Source organism: Anopheles gambiae, chromosome 2 (assembly GCF_943734735.2).
Source record: "Anopheles gambiae chromosome 2, idAnoGambNW_F1_1, whole genome shotgun sequence".
Classification (NCBI taxonomy): Eukaryota; Metazoa; Arthropoda; class Insecta; order Diptera; family Culicidae; genus Anopheles; species Anopheles gambiae.
In genome coordinates, this window is record NC_064601.1 from 24,915,355 (window position 1) to 24,935,004 (window position 19,650).

At 45.9% G+C, this 19,650-nt stretch overlaps 2 protein-coding genes across 2 annotated transcripts; one reads left to right on the forward strand and one right to left on the reverse strand.

Annotated features, from left to right (window-relative positions):
* Positions 1 to 2,600: 2,600 nt before the first annotated feature.
* LOC3290665 (fibroin heavy chain) lies at positions 2,601 to 11,074 on the reverse strand. The gene is made up of 5 exons (XM_003436155.2): positions 10,820 to 11,074; positions 10,663 to 10,716; positions 8,708 to 10,174; positions 8,174 to 8,548; positions 2,601 to 6,536 (listed from the first exon to the last, which is right to left on the reverse strand). The coding sequence occupies exons 1-5, from the start codon at positions 10,866 to 10,868 to the stop codon at positions 4,864 to 4,866; spliced, it is 3,618 nt and encodes a 1,205-aa protein (XP_003436203.2). The 5' UTR covers positions 10,869 to 11,074; the 3' UTR covers positions 2,601 to 4,863.
* A 390-nt stretch (positions 11,075 to 11,464) lies between these two features.
* On the forward strand, positions 11,465 to 17,194 carry LOC1273304 (uncharacterized). The gene is made up of 5 exons (XM_312269.6): positions 11,465 to 11,838; positions 13,225 to 13,506; positions 14,061 to 14,795; positions 14,874 to 15,611; positions 15,712 to 17,194. The coding sequence occupies exons 1-5, from the start codon at positions 11,808 to 11,810 to the stop codon at positions 16,215 to 16,217; spliced, it is 2,292 nt and encodes a 763-aa protein (XP_312269.3). The 5' UTR covers positions 11,465 to 11,807; the 3' UTR covers positions 16,218 to 17,194.
* Positions 17,195 to 19,650: the final 2,456 nt, after the last annotated feature.

A 19,650-nucleotide genomic window follows, 5' to 3' on the forward strand; every position in this document is an offset into this window, starting at 1 on the left:
TTCCATGTTCCAATAGAATTGTAACCCTTCTTCACACATTCTACATTCGAACATCGACGCCATCGTGTGCATCCAAAACCTTTGTGAAGAACCACAAGATGATCCCCGCCGCTTTGCAAGTCCAGTGATAGAGCACACAACGCCACCCATTTCGTCGGAACTAAGAGGCGCACAAATCAGTTTGATTCTGTTTTATTCAACATTCCCGGCCGATCTGTTTGGGGCGGTGACACAACCAAATGGGCCTCGGGCGTTTGCCTTTGTTTGTTTGTTTGTATCCAATGTTTCACACACTACAGCACACACCAGCTTTCCGTTAGTAGCAGAGTATAACAGCATTTCCGCAATCATGCTGGAAGCATACACACGCACACTTTGGCTATTATTTGAGGTAATTGTAAATAACATATCTCCTACCATCTGTCACACGTCATTTACACATTTGCTCATTTACGGGGACGGCTGAGCATTACTCATTCGAAACACCGTTTTGGAATCTTTCGTTTATGATTGAGCATAGCGAAATTTACATTTAAAATATGAAGTAATAGCAATAACAATATAATCATTGTACCAGTAACCAACTTACAAGATGGCTCCCTTTTCATATTTACCACCATAGATCGTGTCGCAGACGATGTATCCAGATGATGATGATGATGATCACTCCGCGGACGAACGATAAGCTTGTTAAAGGTTAATTAGTTTAATTTAAGTATAAATCGACGATTATCATTAAAATACACCCCACAGGCTTCTTGGACACTAAAAGATAGATCAAAGTATAATTAGTAGCACACTGTTCAGCAGTAGGTGTAAGTGATTGGGAAGATATTTGCAAGCATAATAATGTAATAATACAATTTATAAAAACAGAGAGCAAGGAACATGATGAGAGTCGTGGGTACGCACTAAAAACAGGAATGCACACAGCACAGACTACGAAATGTTACTGTGTCCGCATGCCCCCGTATCGTAATAAGATTACCGATAGTGCCGGATAGGATGGATCCTTTTGGAGACGGGTTTGTCAAGATTTGCTCGAAGGACTCACCCTTCCCTCTGTCACGTCCAATAAACGAGAGGTAACTTTACGGTCCTGGAATGCAATTCGTGTTGCGCCAAGTACAACAACGGCGGCACTTGTCTCGGGGCTTTATTGCTCCCCCATCGGGCAGTGAGTGATAGGAATACGATGTTTTGGAGAGCCATCAATCCGTTACATTACTAGGAATGTTGAGTCGTACCCATAGAATATTTAAATTGCTATGTTTCAGCCCACTTGTGTTTAACACTAGTGTGGCAACAGAAACAAAGACTAACTGCTAGAATAAGACGGGTTATAATAAGAGTTATAAGAATAATAACATCTTTTTAAACGGGAAGACGGATGGAGAGCAATGATCATTTGGGTTTTTTTTTAAATCGAGATCTTACATTATTATTCCTTCGTCCTGGATGATACACACATCAGCAGGATGCTTTCGGATAGTTCGCTCACGAACATGATGCACTCGAGGGCAACGTTAGACGAGGCGATCGTGAGAGGTGTGTGTGTGTCTATTGGAAGATCAGAGCTCTCCCTATTTCGGGTTGGTGGTGGTGATTGACTATCCTAGCTAAAAAGCTAATGTGAAACAACGCTCGATGCGTCCAAGGCGGCCAAAAATGGTGGCAGAAGCATAATTAAGTTTTACTTACATAAGTTGCTACACGCGCGTCAAGCGCTACCAGCAAGGTGTGTTTGCTTTGCTGCTCCTTTGGCAGATTGAGGACGACTCAAAGGTAAATCCAATTCGCTCTAAAAATGTTAATATAACTGCGCGCGTCTCGAAGCTGGTTGATCGAGAATTGTGTGTTAAGGCACACCAAACACTATTATTATTATGCTGTATTTTTGTTTTTGAGATGTGCATCGCAATTAAATGCAATCAGCTGTATACCGTTCACATCATCCACCAGCACCACAGCAACGTGTTTTCTTTTCTCGTCTGAACAAAAGCTGTTGGTGAAGACAGAAATGCCATAATACCATACAATGCAAGTGCGCCACATGACTAAGGCAAAATAGTGTACACATTAGAGCTTTGGACAATGAGTAGTGAACGCTTTTCGCTCCCTATTGCGGGAATATGAGGAGATTGAAGTTCTGTTGACGCGTTGCAAGCGCATACACGCATTGGGTTTCAGTGGTGAAGATAGCTGCAGCAGTAACTGGTGGCTGCTGGTTGTTTATTTCCTTTCCATCCTTCTATATGGTGTAATATTGCTGAATGCGGACATCCGGCGGAATTCCTGTGCGGCAGGGCAATCGGGAAGCCAAGTGTTTTCAAAACAGACGGTAAGCGAAACTACCCGTAACGATCGACAAGTGGTCCATCATTGTTTGTATTATTGAGTCTCTTCACTCTTTTGCTACCATTTGATACAATTTTGTGGCATACATCAGGTACACTTCTTGCCGTTGGTGTACAATGCTACCGTGTTTTACTGTAAAAAGGGAAGGATAAATATTAAACTGTTCCCACAAGCTAGTTAGGCTCTATAGGTATGCTTTCTTGTCTATGGAAATATAAAATCAGACAACTTGTCAAACCAAGTATTTATAAGTATTGGTTTTCCCAATTTTATTTAGTTGAATGTTTTGTTTTGTTTTTTTTTGTATTAGCTTACGGGGTTTGCTTTTCTGCTAGGAATTAGCATCCGTGTGTTCCCTCCTCTTCTTCTTTTAGCAGAAACGCCGCACGAAGTAGTTGCGTCGGGTTTGAGCATATTATTTTAATTATAAATACTATCATGCTTTTCAATCATTCCACGACACAATCATATTTACCGTTGCACACTTATGCGCGCGCCTATGAATTGGCAACGGGGTCGGTACTGTCTCAGGGAAAAAGAACACGTGTGCCAATACACACCAGCCGATAGTCAACATACACGTGTACACTCGGGATGGACTGACTGACACTGACTGATCTTGTTGTTGTACATGTTTTTCACTATTTATAAATCGAATCTGTTTCGACATGCGCAAACCACCTAACTTTCTTGCCAAATATGATGCACAATACACACAATTCAAGAGCGAATGTATTTGGCTGGGACCGCCCGCTAGCAACAGAGGTTATTGGTCGGTCTCTCTTCTACTAAGTGTTTTGAACTGAGAGACTCTAAATATGTGCCCCGTTAAAACTTATTCCAATTATTCTGGAATAATACACAATGCATATTTCTACACTTAGTACGATCGACCAAGCTGTGATTGAAGCTTTTAGGCTAATTGTAGTACGATCTGACGTGGATGTGGTGCTTGTTAAACATGTTCAAGAAAATTGATTATGTGTTTTAATAAAAACCATTATCAGGTGAATTTTTACACACGTTGTGGTTTATTCAAACCCGATGCTAAGTTTGAGTGCCGAACTATTATTTACAAAAAAACGTGCTAAGTTCGCAAGAGAACAGCTATTATTAACCATCGTTTGCTGTACGGATCGGGGGCAATGTGCGTGCATTGAATTCATGCAGCAGCTGCAGCTGATCATGCAGTTGCCTCGTAAATGATACACTTCTTTATTTGCGGTTGACTCATTCAAACTGTTATGAATTTCGTTTTAGATTGTAGTTATCAGCGATCCTCTGTGCTTTGGAACTATTCAACCAACCAATCAACAGGAAAGACAAAGAAAAGATGAGTCTATTTTTCAAGCATCACATCAAAACAGTGCTAAAAAGATCACTAAAGGTTTGAGTCGGTGTAAAACCGTTTCGTCGCCTGTCATACTACAAAGGTGATACACTTTTGCGACGACGAATCAGAAGTTGTAGAATAAAGTGTTAAATAATGGTGGAGCGTAACGAAAGCCACCACATCGCACAGCACATCAAGCTCTTTCTCTGTCTCTCGTACACTAGTAGTGCCACAAAACCAATCACGAATCGACTTCTTTGTTATCATGTATTTGCATCATTCCTAGCTCGATTTACTACTTGTGAAGCGCATTTCATTTCAAATACATTTCTAAAGAATGTAATGTTAAGGTGAAACATGTAATCCTAGTTTAGCTTGGTAGTCTCCTTCGCGCGTGTGGTTTGCCTTAATCATGTATCCAATTAATCCTAAGTATCTTTGCACTGCCTGCGATATATACCTTACATAAAATGAGTTTAGTTAAAAATTTGCATGTCCGACAGTACAAGAGGGAAGGATTTTCCTCTTCCGTCAATGCTAAACAAAACAATAAATGGAAGAGTGCTCGTAAAGGAGGTGCCAAACTGCGAACTGTCGAGTTACAAATAAATAAATTCTGTTCACAATTAAACTGGTAAAACAAGCTAGTTACATCGGCGTTAGAATTATGAACTAAGCGGGCGCATGAACATAATGCACGGGGAGGGAGGGAGGGAGAAAGTAATTCAATCTATCTGAAAAATTGATACACCATGGATATCTCACGATCGTATCAAATATGTCGACATCTCTTAACTTAAACCCTACTCTACTGGGCAACAACATTCACCCTGAAAGTTTGCAGTTTCCTATCGTTGGTGGGGTGTTACACGTTGGTTAGGGCTTTCTTGGTGAAGGGTGGTAATTTTGCGGAACTTCTCTCAACTTTGAACTATTTTTGTTTGTCAAGGATTCTTAAGAGAAAATAGCAGCAGATGCATGTGCTGGGTCAAGATCATATATCGGTACTTACGCACGCACGTATATGTATGTGTGTTTGTGTGTGTGTGTTCGAAAACACACTGCGCGCACCCTCTTCGTGGCTCGTAGCGGGACAAGCTACCAACACCACCAACTATTATTTCAAAAACGCCTTTTCGCATCAACAAAAAGCGCGACACACGTTATTTAGCTTAAAAGCGGCGACTGAACAGACTACCCGCCAGGCGACCAATATTGTCCTGGTTGTTGTTTGATCGGCCACCACCCAGCCCACTGTTGTTGCTGTTCCAGCCTCCCTTGTTGTTGTCGTTGTTGCGGAAATTGTTGCCACCCGAATTGTTCGAGTTGCCGCCGCCGAAATTGTTATTGTACGACATGTTGCCGCTTCCGCCGAGGTTTCCACCTCCGGAGCCACCACCTCCGCCGAGGTTGAACAGACCCTGGGGCTTCTGGTTGCCACCGCTGCCGCGGTTGTTGCCACCAAAGTTGTTGCCGCTGTCGTTAAAATTGCCCCCGCGGTTGCTGGTGTTGCCACCACCGCCGTAACCGCCGCCGCCAATGTTATCGTCACTGAAGCGGCTGTTGGACGAGTTGTTGCCGCGGTTATTCGCACCGAAGGAATTGTTACCGCCACCGGCATTGCCGCCGCTGTTGCCACTGAACGGGCCATCATTGTCGTTGCTAAAGCGACTGTTGTTGCCGAACGCGTTGCCGCCTCCAAAGTTGGAGCTACCGCCACCACTACCGCCGAAGTTATCGTTGCGGTTGCTACCGTAGCTATCGTTGTTGCGATTGCCACCAAAATTGTTACGGCCTCCGCCGCCGCCGCCGCTATTACCGCCAAAGTTACTATCGCTGGAGTAACTATCGTTACGTCCACCGCCAAAGTTGTCGTTCGAGTAGCTGTTGTCGTTGTTACGACCACCGCCAAAGTTGTCGTTCGAGAAGTTGTTGTTACCACCGCCGAACGAGTTACTATTGCCACCGCCGACACCGCCAAACGAGCTGGTGTCGTTGAAGTTGTTGCGATTGTTGCGGTTGTTACCCCCACCCATACCGCTGCCCCCGCCCATACTATTGTTCGAACGGTTCATGTTCATGTTACCACCCCCACCGCTGCCCATTCCACTGCCACCTCCACCCATGCCCTGATTGTTGTTGCCCCGCATGCCACCGCCCTTGTTCATATTGCCTCCACCGACGGCGGCAGCAACGCCGCCGGCCGGGAGGGCAGCATTCTGCTGCGGCAGATTGTTGTTGCCCCCGGTGCGCTTGTTGTTCATATTCATATTGTTGCTATTGTTGCGGTTGTTCATGTTATTCATGTTGCGGTTGTTCATCATACCACCACCGCTGTTGTTGTTGCCACCACCACCACCGAGCGCACCGCCGCCGCCACGTGGCCCACCACTACCACCACCGCTCTGGTTCTGGTTGCCGAAATTATTGTTACCACCAGCATTGTTGTTGCTGTTGTTGCCGAGGCCTCGATTGCCACCGACGTTGTTGTTCTGATTGTTGCGGTTACCACCGCGGAAGTTCATGTTCTGATTACGATTGTTCATATTGCGGCCGCCACCACCGCCGCCGCCGCCGGCGCCGAAGCCACCGTCACCACCACCGAAGGCATTGTTGCCGCCGCCCTGGTTAGAAATTGGAGGATCGGCATTATTGAAAGAACCGCCGCCGCCGCCACCGCGGTTGGGGCCCTGATTGCCACCAACATTGCCACCGCCGGCGGCCAAACTTTCGCCAACGTTCTTGCCAGACATGAACGCCAGGCGCAGCAGGTCCTGGATGGCTTGGTTGTTATTAAGGTTATTGCCTCCGGCATTCGGATTGAAGGGAGGCACATTGCCGAAACCTGGAAGAGAAGTGGTAAATGTTGGGAAGAGAGAGAGAAATGGGAATAATGAGAAATATTCACCCTGAATGCATTCCGGCGACGAGAGGGCGGACCGACACAAGCCGTATGCCACCACACTCCAGCCCTTCGTCGCATTATAAATGCCAACAAAAAAAGTATTGAGCGTGAAATGTGTACGCACTACAATCATCCAATCGACCACTAACACTGCGCAGCGCATCTCGCTTGCTTGCACCTTCAGGTCCTTTATTGCACCCTACGCGCGCTTTTATGTTCGTAAGTAAAAGTGAAGAGCCAATACTCGAATCTTAATGCGTAAAAACGCATGGCCTTCGCAATTCGAAACTGGTTGCGTCTTCAACTTAGCCAAACTAAGATGCACGTATCACCTCTCACACGCAGATAAAGGGTTCTTTTTTAAATACGTCGTCGAATGGATCAATTGTAGCAATCGTGTGTCTAATAGATTACTAAAGGAAATGTACTAGTTCATTGAAAAATGTCTAAAAGATTAGTAGTACTATTGCTGTCTTGTGCATACATTGCGAGAGAACGATACTAGTTGAATATCCAATTACAAGCATGTTAAAAAGAAATTCATGCGCATTCATGGGACACTGGAACTACAGAAGCACAACATGAATCAGGGTAAGAATTGGCAAACAGATATCAATGACAGAAGATCTTACCCAGGAATTCGTGCTGGGATCAACACGATCAATGATTGGGTCAGGGATGGCTTGACAATGTTGGAAACAAGACCTGTTACAACAATTATTTTGGCTGATTCAGGATCTTTTGTTATCAAAACTCTTTTTCATTACAGGGTTTCCCACGATTTATTGGTTGGTTCCCACGATTTATTGGTGCGTTCCCACGATTTTTTGGTCATTTCCCATAATTTTTTGGTAGCAACCCACGATTTATTGGTCGGTTCCCAAATATTATTGGTCGGTTCCCAAATATTATTGGTCGTTTCCCAAATATTATTGGTCGGTATTATATTATATTATATTTGGGAACCGACCAATAATATTTGGGAAACGACCAATAATATTTGGGAACCGACCAATAATATTTGGGAACCGACCAATAAATCGTGGGTTGCTACCAAAAAATTATGGGAAATGACCAAAAAATCGTGGGAACGCACCAATAAATCGTGGGAACCAACCAATAAATCGTGGGAAACCCTGTAAAAGCGAGGGCGTTTCTAATTTCAGTTGCGCTGCTGCTATACAACCGAGCTACATGAAACGATGGTTTTCAATTGATACAGCAATGGAAAAGAATGACACTGTAACACAGCAATATTAGTTGCTTTTTTTTTGGGACATTGCCATCTTGAGCTAAATTCAACTCTCACCACATTTTATGAAAAGTAAACGTTCTCTCACGGTTCCTTAATGGGCACAAAACATCATAGAGATGCTAATGAAAATTGCTATGAAAAAATAGCAATAAAAAGTATACAAATTTATAACGAGAAATAGAACTATTACGACGTGCGAAGGCACTGTGAGTAGAAGAATTTAACAAACAGAAATGCATCTCTACATTATGAAAGTGTACAGGAAAATATAGGCGATGAAGAGTAAAACAAACTAGTAGATCGATAAGAAAGAAAAGCTTACCACCAGGCGGACCATTCATGCGAGGGCGTTTGCCACCACCGAATCCACCGGGACCACCGCCAACGGCACTATTGCCGCCCATAAGTGGACCGGCCCCGGTGGTCTTGTTCAGCATCTTCGGGTTGCGGCGCAGCAAGCGCACGATTGTACCCAGAATGCGAGGATCGGACTCGTTGTACAGCCGGCGGCTGACGTCCTTCGTGATCTTCGAATAGACACAATTGATCGTCAGCTCGTCCGGCTTCATTTTCAAGACCTTCTCAACATCGGCAGCGTCGGCAAACTCGACAAATGCCAGTGAGCGATTCTTTTTGGTCAAACGTACAACTTTACCTAGCGGACGCATCTTGCGGAAAATGGCGTCCTCCGACAGGGCTGTTTGTGGAAGGGAGAAAGAAAAGAAATACGGGTTTGTTTTATTAAACGTGTTACTTACTGCACACGCGGCTAGCAGCACCGATCACTGGAACAGGTCCCGCGCTCGAGCCTGCTTGTCGATGGCAAAATTGTGGGAAAGCTTCTTTCGGTACTTACATTCAGTGATCTTGGACAGCTTTACCGTTTTCTGCTGGCTGAAGTTGCAGTCTCCGCGTCCGGGCAGCACGTGCAGGTGCTGATTGTTCAGCATCTTCTTGTCCAGCTGCTTGATCGCGTTCAGCATGTCGCTGCGGCGCGTGTAGTACACCATCGCCGTCTTGACCGGTTGCGGGGAGCTCAGCCGGTACGGATGGTAGTGCTGGGGCGAGAAGATAAACTTCACCTCACCACCGGCCCCGGAGAAGAACTCACGGATGACGTGCGCCGGGCAGCTGAACGGAATGTTCGACACGTACACCGGGTAGAACGCCTGCAGCTTCTGCAGGATGTCCTTGTGCGACTTTTCGCGATCCGAACCACCTGCCGGGCGAGACTCACGCGTCTTGCCTTCACCGGCCGCACCCTTGGCGGTGCCGCTAGCTGCCTTACGCTTCACGCTTGTGGCACGCAGCACCAGCGGCCCATCGTACCGCAAGACGGTGACCGTCTTGGTGGCCTCCTTGTTGGCTTCGGTCGGAGCCGGGAAGGTGGTGCAGGCAAGCGCTTTCTCTGCCGCCTCCGACGTCTTGTAGCAAACGATGGCATTTTCTCCACAGTTGCGCCGGTTGACGAAATCGATATCACCGAACTGCTTGAAATGCTCGTACACTTCCTCCTCGGTGACAGTGCGTTCCAGCGGCGCCACATAAACGGACGTTTTGTAGTTTGGCAGCAGCGCGGATGACAGATGCAGCGCGTGGATGCGCTTGCCTTCGAACACTTTGCCGTTCAGCAGTTCGGCTGCCTTCGCCGCCTGCTCCTCCGTTTCGAAGAAAATGCGCGCGTAATAGTTGGACGATCCCTGGCTGACGTTGTTAGCGATGGCCTCGGTAATGGTGCCCGCCTCGGAGCAAGCCTTCTTCAGCTCTTCCGTATTTTCTACCCACTTCTGGGGTATGTTCAGCAGCTGCACCCGGTTGCGGTTGCGGAAGAACAGCTTGGCCGCACGCCACAGGTCGACGTGCTGGTTCTGATCGCGCCCATTCACGTCGTACGCCTTCAGCCCGCCGGCGTTCAGCTTTTCCAGCACCGCTGCCTTATCGACATCCTTGCCAAGGTGCACGTAGCCGAGCGGATGGAAGATGAACACCTGCGTGACCTCGCAGTGCTCCTTGACGCGATCGTACAGCTTCTCCTCGGTCATGTCATCGTCCAAGACGGCCACAATCACGTCCTTCTTGGTGTACCGGATGGTAATGTACTCGATATGGATGCGAAGCCGACGATCATTCAGCATCGAACCATCCTTCTCCTCACAAGCCTTCTGAGCGGCCGCTTTCTCCTTGAACACCAGCAGGGCAAGCGTGTTGCGGAGATAGTGATAAATCTCAACGCGCTCTACCTCATGCCCCGCGAAGTGATCACGCAGCTGCTGCTCCGTAATATCTTTCGGCAAGTTACCAACATTGATCGTACGTTGGTGTTCTAGAAACAATAAATGCGAGGGAAAACAAACGAAACATTCGAATTTCAGTTGCTGCACGTAGACAAAGGTACAAAGCTTGATCACCAACCCTTGCTACTAAGAACTACCGCAAATGGCGTCCATAGAAGTGTGGGGGGAGGAAAGGTCCATGACCTATTAAATTAATCGATTGTACTGCACTTCATCATAAATAATCTGATGCACGGAAAAATATCACAAATGGATCAATTAAGAGCGATTACTTCAAAAAAAAATAATGGATATCATCGAAGAAACGAGCCTTTTCGCTGTTCTTTTAACACAAATTCTCACCGCTAGCAAGTGGCGTCAGTACGTCCGCCATCTTGAATTCAAGCCGACATCCCTAGCGGTGCGTAGCGCTAGCGCTACACCAAGCACACAAGGCCAAGCGGCCGCCATTGCTACATTTTCGCTGCTAACATGCTCCCCGCTCTGACCGTAACCAAAAAGCAACATTTTTACTCACCGTTGTCCTTTTGCACATCGCCTTCAGTTCCATCGTTTTCCGCTTTGGTCGTTTCTGTAAATGCAGCACAAAATGAACAAAAGACGTCATTAATTTAATCATCCTCTACCGAGCCCTTCCCGTTATTACGACCGTACAAGATGTGAAATTCACTTACCCTTTGTTTCGGCGGTGGTTTCTGGTGCGGTCTTCTCGGCGTCAGTCATTATTGTTCACAGATTTAAAACTTACAGCAAACTGGTAGTCACAAATTTAAAACCACTTATTTCCGGGTTTCCTAGAATTTTCTTTTTCACAAACCACACGAGCAGCCAGTTAATCCAGAACAAGTGGATGAACAATGACGAATGAATAAAATGGCGACTTGCAGAGCGAAATTTTCTAAGCTAAATGTTTTATTCGACCGGGTAAGTTCATGGTTATATTTTATGACAGATTCCACATTTGACATAATTGGGTTGCGTTTTCGCTCTCTTTTGCACACAATGTACAAAATGAAAATTAGTCAAGAAATTCCTTAGAAATTTAGCAAACAAAAATGAATAAACTCATCGCAATAGATTTTTACTGAAATATAAGGTTTTTGCAACAAAATAGAATTGTTTTATGTAAACCGGTATAGCAAAAATTGTATTTATCAAAAAAACATGGCGGAACGTACAGCGTGCCTCTGATCTCACCTGAAACATGAGTTCGAAATTCCTCGCACGGACTGCACCCATCTAGTCAGGTACATGGTTGTTCTCGATGCCATGGTCTCGCTCTTTCCAACGCTTTTGCTGCCTTCACCGTTTTCTACTGTGAAGTTTACAGCGATCGAATGCAGCAGTACCCGGTACGGGTATAGCTGTGCCTCAAGCACGGCAAATAAAATGGGCGACCGCTGAAAGAGCAAGGCGCAGATCAGAGTTTTTTTCTCCATCGCAGCACCAGAGAGCCAAGCCGGGACTGCTGACTCCGCACACGTAGCGTACGCAGAGACCGTTTTCCGACGTTCGCCCAGTTTAATAAAAGATTTTGTGTTTTAAGTGAAGCCCCTGTGCTTTGTGACAGTGAAATACCAGTGCACGAAACCGTTCGTCCACCGAAACGAATCGATATTTGCTGTATTTGTTCGCCGAACCAATTTTGATCCAAAGTGAAAAATGGCTGATAACCCATCCAGAATGAAGGCTGGTGAGTAAGCGTGAATTGGTGTGTGCAACGAATGCTGCTGCTTTACCAAGGGGTGCGACGGCCCTACCACCAACCCGGTATTCGAGACCAAGATGAAGTGGTTGTAAAAGTTTAGCCAACTTTTTACATTTTCCAACCTCACATGTCCTCTCCCCGGAGGCATAGAAGAAGAGGGACGCCGCGAATAGCTTAAAATGGCGACGCTTTCTAGTGGTGAAGACAAATCGTTCATCTGTCCGGCCGTCCGCGGCCAGGTCTATTTGTGTGTGCCTTTATCCGAATATGTTATTCAATGCTCCCCTATCCGCGAACCTTTCCTGTACACGCACCTTCGCTGCTCCCCCATCACTCGGTAGCATAGATACATCATCCCCACCGGTATTAGCATCATCTCCCGGTCAAGGTTTACCGATTTCGGTTCATGTCGATCCAATGGCGAACAATGGCGGCGGTAACAGTGAAAAAAATGAGAATGCTGTTTCTCACTTCATCTCACTGGCACACACGCACCGAAACGCGCGCATATATCCCTTCTTACCCTCTCACCCGGCGCGATGTGTACGGATGAAATTGTATGTGAGAGTGTGTGCGTGAATGAGTGGGAACCGTGAGAGAATACGTGAAGGGAAGAAGAAAAACGCCATTAACAAAAAACCGATGCTTGTGCCGCTGTTGTACTCGCAATGGCGGCTATTTACCGGGAACCGTCGTCTGAGATGCTTCCGGTTAACTCCTCCTCATTCATCACCCTGATTCATCGAACGCCCTTCCACACACACTCCCCATTCTTTACTGTATGAGAATTTGCAAACTAAAATTGTTCATTTCAGAGTACGTCCGGGCTGCAAAAGGTTCTTCGACTGTTTACACCGCGAAATTGCCATCAAAGAAGGCTTAGTCGTAATGTGTGGAGCAAGCGGTCAAAATGACCCGCTACAAAGTAACAGAAAGCGCGAGAGCGCGTCCCCTCTGCGTTGGCAATTCGGGATAGCAGAAGTAGCAGTGTGGTGTGTGCAATTATGCCACCGAAACCAGCATCGCACATTCCCAGAGCAATCTCGAACTTAGAGTAGAAAAAGTGGTGGCGCGCGCGCGTTTGTGGTGCCTTATCTCACTCCCTTTTGGCCGGTTCCAGAGGTACTGTGCCGATGGGAAGATATGAATTCGCAAAATCCCACTCCCTAGGATATCGAGATTCTTTGAGCGCCGGCCCATCCCTCTCGGAACCACATACACATGTATTTGTTTTTAGAACGAACGCGCGCCCGTGTAGCCGCGTGTTATTTTTTTGTTGCCGTCCTTCCGTGCTCCCCCACACCGCCAAAAGATGCATTTTCTGTATGGAACTCTCTCTTCTTTCTCTCCGTTTGTGCGCTCTGTTTTCAGACAACAAAAAGAAATTGAATGTTGGCAATCTGCCAGCCGACATCACCGAGGAGGAACTGCGGGAGCTTTTTGCGGACCATCCGGTTGAAAGTGTGGAAATTTTCCACTACAAACAGTACACCTTGGCATTGTTGCTCTTCAAAGATAAGGAGACGGCAACGAAGGCTCTCAAGGAGAAAGAAAATTCTGTCTTCCGCGGACGTCGGCTGCGTATGCACCTTGAGTTCATCGTCATTTGTCACATGAAGAAGGATGTCTTCGTGCATGTTGTTGACAATGAGAGTAAGTTTTATCCAACACCCTTTTTTTCATCTCTCTAAATAAAATCCGTTGCTTTGTTTTGGATGTAAAAATCACTCGAAATAACAGTGCCGCCAATTTTGGTGGTACATAGTAGTTGTTGTTTGTTGTTGTTGGTTGTTGAATTTTGTGTTGTGTGGCGTGTCACTCCTGCCGCCGAGCTCACGCGCGCGCATCCGTGCATTATCCACCGGGGCCACCGGGTCTGTCAGCCTGATGGCGCCCCGGGCACGCTGTGCGTATGGCGCAGGCTGTACAAACACACATGAAGCAAAAACAGACACACGCACACAAAATATGCAAAATGAACGAGAACGGTTTTGTCGCCTTATTTTTGGTTACTATTTTTTTCTTTTTCTTCTCTCTCTAATTCCATCCTGGTTGATGATTTGCCTCGTGCCTTTTCGTGCCTTGCGTTGCGTTTGACGGTGACGATGACGATGATGGTGTGTTCTTGATGATGAACAACAAAACACATTGACAATGGTTCGTGTGTGTGTGTATGTGTATGTGTGCACATGTATGTGCTTTGGTAGATGTAACGGAGGAGGACGTGTATGAGAAGTTTAAAGATCTGGCCAAGGTCCAGTCGGTGGTTTTGTTCCATCCGCTTGCCTACGTGACTTGCACCAGTCCGGAGGACAAGGAGGAAGCGATGAAGAAGATCGTGGAGGCGGGCATAAACGTGTACGATTGTAACGGGCACGATCAGAACCAGCACATTGACGTGCTGCGCGCTGCCAAGCTGTTCTTCCGCAATTTGAACCGTGTCCAGATGTACAACATTCCCGAGTCCTGGATCAGCTCCCAAGACGAGCTGAAAAAGGCCGTCGAAAGCTCCGGCACCGTGACCGAGGTGCGCGTCACGACCGGCAACTTTGGGCCGGCCGCGCAAGTTTTCTACGAGACGGCCGACGAGGCGAAGGCCGCGGCCGAGAAGTTGAACCAGCAGCTCTTCGAGGGCAAGCGGGTCCACGCGCATCACGTTATTGCCACCATGATACCGAACTTCAAGACAAGCGTGTACGTGGAAAATTTGGACAAAACGATCACGGAGGAGATGCTGTACGCACACTTTGAGCAGTACGGCGAGATTGACTTCGTTAACCGGCGTAAGTTCGGCGACGAGCACGGTATGGTGTGCTTCAAGGAGGCCAGCTCGGTTGACCGTGCACTCGAGTGCACCACCCTGCCGGTAACGAAGAAGGAAGGGGAAGAGACTACCACGGAGGACAAGACCATCGTTGTCAAGCGTTACGATGGTCCGTTGGGTAAGTGGATCGCATCCGCGTGGTCGTCTGGTGTGTGATTCTCCTGTTGCTAATGATTTTTATTCTCTCTCGGGACAGTTCTGGACATTAAGCTACCGGCAATGAAGAAGGGTGCCTCCAGCGAGGAAGGCGAGGAGCAGAAGCAACGTCCGCCACCGCAGCCACTGGCCAAGCTATGGCCGATCTACGTCGCCAACCTGCCGTACAAGGCGGACAAGCGCGAAATCAAACAGTATTTCTCCAGCTATGGTGGACACATTAAGTTTATCTTCTCGCCGAACATTCCGTCGTACAAGCAGAGCCAAACGTCCATGGTGATGGCCGCGCTCATCTACTTCGCACGCCGCGAGCAGGCCAACGAAGCGATCAAAGCATTCAACGGCAAACACTTCCAGAGCAAGTGTTTGCACGTGTTCCCGGGCCGCAAGGACACCTACTTCGACGTGGAAAAGTCGATCAAGGTGGTGCGGCTAAATCTGGCCGTGACTGAGGAGAAGCTGTTCGAGAAGTTCCGCAAGTTCGGCTTCATCGAGTGTGTGGTGAAGAAGGACCGCACCACGGCGTATATTGAGTTCCGCGATAAGGAAATCGCCGAGAAGGTGCTGAAGCTGGACGAGAAGCAACGGCCGGTGCGATGCAACGTCGAGGCAGTGACGGGCAAGATCAACAAAAAGATCTTCAAAGAGAACGACGAAAAGATTTCACTCGCTATGCAGGAAATCATTGACAAAAACCCGGCCGTGCTGGAGAACGTTTCGTCGGATCGTTCTAGCGGTCCGCCACCGTTGAAGCGCAGCCGATTCAGCGGCCCAGCCAGTAAGTATCCGATGCGTGCGTGTGTGTGTGTGTGTTAGTTGGCTCGTTGGTTATACTTTTGTTAATACTTATCTTCTATTTCTTGCTTTCCCCTCGCCAGACTTCGGCATGCAGGGACCGCGCAACCAGTTCAACCCGAACAATGGTGGTGACTTCAGCAATCCGCAGGTCATCCAGGATTTGCTCCGGTTGGCCTTCATCTCCGGCAAAAATCTCGGCGAGGGTCTCGCTATCAGCGGAAACAGCAACCCGTTCAACAGTGGCGATCCGCCACTACCCAACCTAAACCTTACCAATGGCTTCGGCGGTGGCAATCAGCGCAACAGCTTCAACAACTCCAACAATGGCAACTTTGGCGGTAGCTCGAACAACGCCAGCGGTAACATGGGCGGCGGCAACCGAAACAACATGGGAGGTGGCGGCGTTAATCGTAACTTCGGCCAGAATGTGGGCGGAGGCGGCGGCGCCATGGGCAGCGGTGGCTATGGGCGCGTCAATATGGGTGGCGGCTTCGGCGGCAAGCGCTTCAACGGTGGCTCCCAGCAAACGAACCGCATGGGACAGAACAATCGCCAGGGCGGTGGAAACCAGAACCGACGCTTCTAAGCCATCCACACACATCCAGCAAACTATAGCAGGTAGTGGTAGCAGTGAACGTCGATCCACTCACACTTACACAAACAAACACATACACACATACACACACACACACACACTCACCCTACTATCCCAATCTATTATCCCATATTGACTTAAGAGGAGACACCAGCCGACTATTGCTGCTACATCACTACCCCAATTCGGTAGGTTAAGGAGCTGCTAAACTGCGCCACTTGGAGTCTCATATGTTGGCCAAATGCGTCAGGCTCTGTTTTTTTATCTTCCACCACCAAATGTATGACGACATTTCATCTTTCGGTAGTAGCATGGATGGACACTCTGCGCAATCAAATTGTTTTTTCAGACGAAGGCGATGATCATACATTTCATCGCCTACTGCGATTTTATGTACGTGTGTGTGTGTGTGTATGTGCGTGTATGTGTAGCATAGATCGTTTGAGCGTAACCATATATCGATCCACGTTTGGCAGGTAGCTGCGTAGAAAAACGTTTTACCACACAAATCGTGGTATTTTTGAAACTACAAAAATGACTATTGGAGAAGAGAAAAGAACCACTTCTTTCGCGTATGTTTGATTCTCGGACACACATTTTAAGTAATTTGTTTCTCCTTACTATATTTTTCGCGAAAGATATATTTTCGTACATGTGTAGCGAAAGAGGCAGTTTTGATGCAATTATTTTTATTTAATTACCCATCCACATTCGATGGAAATTGTGTAAACATAAACTAATTTTCGTGTATTTTAAACATGTCTCGGACATTTTGTGAAGTGGAGCGCTTCCAGCCAGACCTGTTCATTGTAGTTTTCCGTACGCAATCCGACAGATAGGATTAAATTATCTTCAGGGAACAGGCTCCCAATGGGCATATGGTGTTGTTCCATAGCCGATTTTTTTTTAAACAAAAGCAACATAAGATAGAGCGAGCAAATAAATTTTTCTTGTGCGCGTGTATGCTACACACTGCTTTTATTTTTCTTTTCGTTCGTTTCGTCTTCAAATGTACTGTAAAACTGGTCGTGTCAGTAAACTGGTTCTATTCAAATATCGTGCATTGCCACAAAACGAGGGCACATATATAATCAAGTGAATAGATATGTGTGTGTGTTTAATAATTGCGCGCCTCCTGGGGCTTGGCGGAGCCACTGGAGAGCAGCAAACATGATTATTTTTTCATACAAACGGAAATACATTCATTCAAGAACAGTAAAAAAACGATTAGCCTGCCTATAATTGCATAAATATGATAAACCTAGCATGATATGTAACAGACGCCACCATTTGTGGAAATTAAATAACGGAAACTTAGTAGGAAGTGGCCGCGCTACTACTGCCCATCATAGGACAGTGCCCTTTGGTGGTTGTATGGAAGTGAGCGGAAATTGACGAGTTTTGGTATTTCTAAAACGTGTGTGCACGATAGCCGCCTTCTCGGAACATTAATAGGTAGTGAGCACTACATCATGACGTAGCAAGCGAGCAAGCGATTTAAAAGGGCGACATTGTTCATCCTTGTCTGTAGAGTGTGTGTGTTTTGTTCTGCGTACCGAAGCGCATGAAACGATTCTTGCATAAAACTTACTAACTATTTTGAAATGCAACCTCGTTCACTGAAAACAAAAACTCGTTGAATGAACTAAGTATTGTGCAAGTAATTTTTAAATATACCGTACCCGACACTATCGCTAGTCGTGTGTAGTCAGTTTTAGACAGCAAACCCCGACACCTGCAGCAATGTTTTTGGTTTCCAGTAGTAGTGGGCACAGAGACAAGCAGTGGTGTGGTGTGTAGCGTAGCTCAGCAACAAAGCTGAGGCATGCTCATTCCAGTGTAACACAAGAAAGATATGCAATAGAGTTAGTTCAGTGTGACCAGTAACATGCAGGTTAATTTTGTCCTGATTAGGAAACCGAGAAACAAGCAATGAATAATTGTATCTTTTTTTTTTAAATGTCCCCAAGATTGACGGTGTCTCTGACACAAACATCCGTGGAAAACTGTTCGTTACGCCCAGTGGCTTCATATTGCCGCTCCTACTACATTCATTTCAGCAGACGACTCCACTCTGCTAAGGATGCTCGAAGAGTGTGTGCGTGTGTCGAGCTCGATGTTTCCGCATAACATTTCTCGCAATATTCTTCCATAGATGGGGAGAATTTGATGAAAAAAATAACATAAAACAAAACCCATCACCAGGATTACACGAAACAATGAGTTTTCTACACACACTTAACTGGTGGTGTAAATTGATGTAACAGCAAGAAAAATCAACAAAACTACTTCTATTCACTTTTTCTCAACTCTTACAACCGTATTGTATAATTATAATCTACTATTTAGTGTGAGCATTACTGCATTCAGCTGTGCAAACTCGGAACGATCGTGTATTAACAAAGAGAGATACGATCCCAGTGGCGCTTCAAACTCTGTAGGCAATGTGACGCGCGCAGCATAAAGTGGAAAACGTATTTTTCGAAATACAGAACAAAAAAAGAAGCAAAAAGTACTAAAATAATAAAGAAAAAATTGTAAAACCTTAACCCCCCGACCTGACGGTCATTTATTGATTGTTGTGACTTTTTTTTTTTAATTTGACGATGCAATTGTAAATTGTATGTATTACCATGAATGGGTTTCGTCATTGCGATAAATAGTAGTAGGTTGGTTGGAAGATTTCTTTTATGAATGTTTTTCATTTTTTTGTCCAGTGTCCCGAAGGATGACATGGTAATTGATGCAAAATAATTGTACCAATGTATGGTGCTTTTTATGTCCCAAAAAACGGAGCCCATATCGCTCAAAAGATGAATAGTTAACACCGTTTTGAAGATTTTCCGTAAGTAAGCAGAGGCTCTTCTTTAGCCGAAGCAAATTTTTAACTGATCCACTGATCTTCGTTGATCAAATTCATGTGAATTCATCAATTGCCCTTTTTAATAATACGCAATAAACACTGTTGCTATTACTTACTATTACATCAGCTCCATGAAATATTATAAATAAATGCAAACATTAATTGTACTCTTTTTCATTGCAGGCATTTACGCACCATCAAATAACGCTAATAAATTTCTGCTCTTTCAGATAACCGCGTTAATAAGTGTATGTAGTTTGTTTTATTATTCGAAAGAAATTTTCATAACAGCGGTACATATAATATCACATGTGTAAAGGATATGCCTTTTAATTTAATAAATATGATTCGATCGCCAGATTTGACCGTATACGTTCGTACTCTTCCAGAATTGTAGCTACGAATCCGGTTTTGATTCGGAGTCGGATACAGTTTGTCAGAGCCGGAGTTGGATTCATGACTCCACTCCGCATTTGCACATCACTAGTTCAAATGCAAGTTGCAGTCACAGCAACACACCAATACAATCAAATGGTGAATACCGTAAACAAACCCATCTGC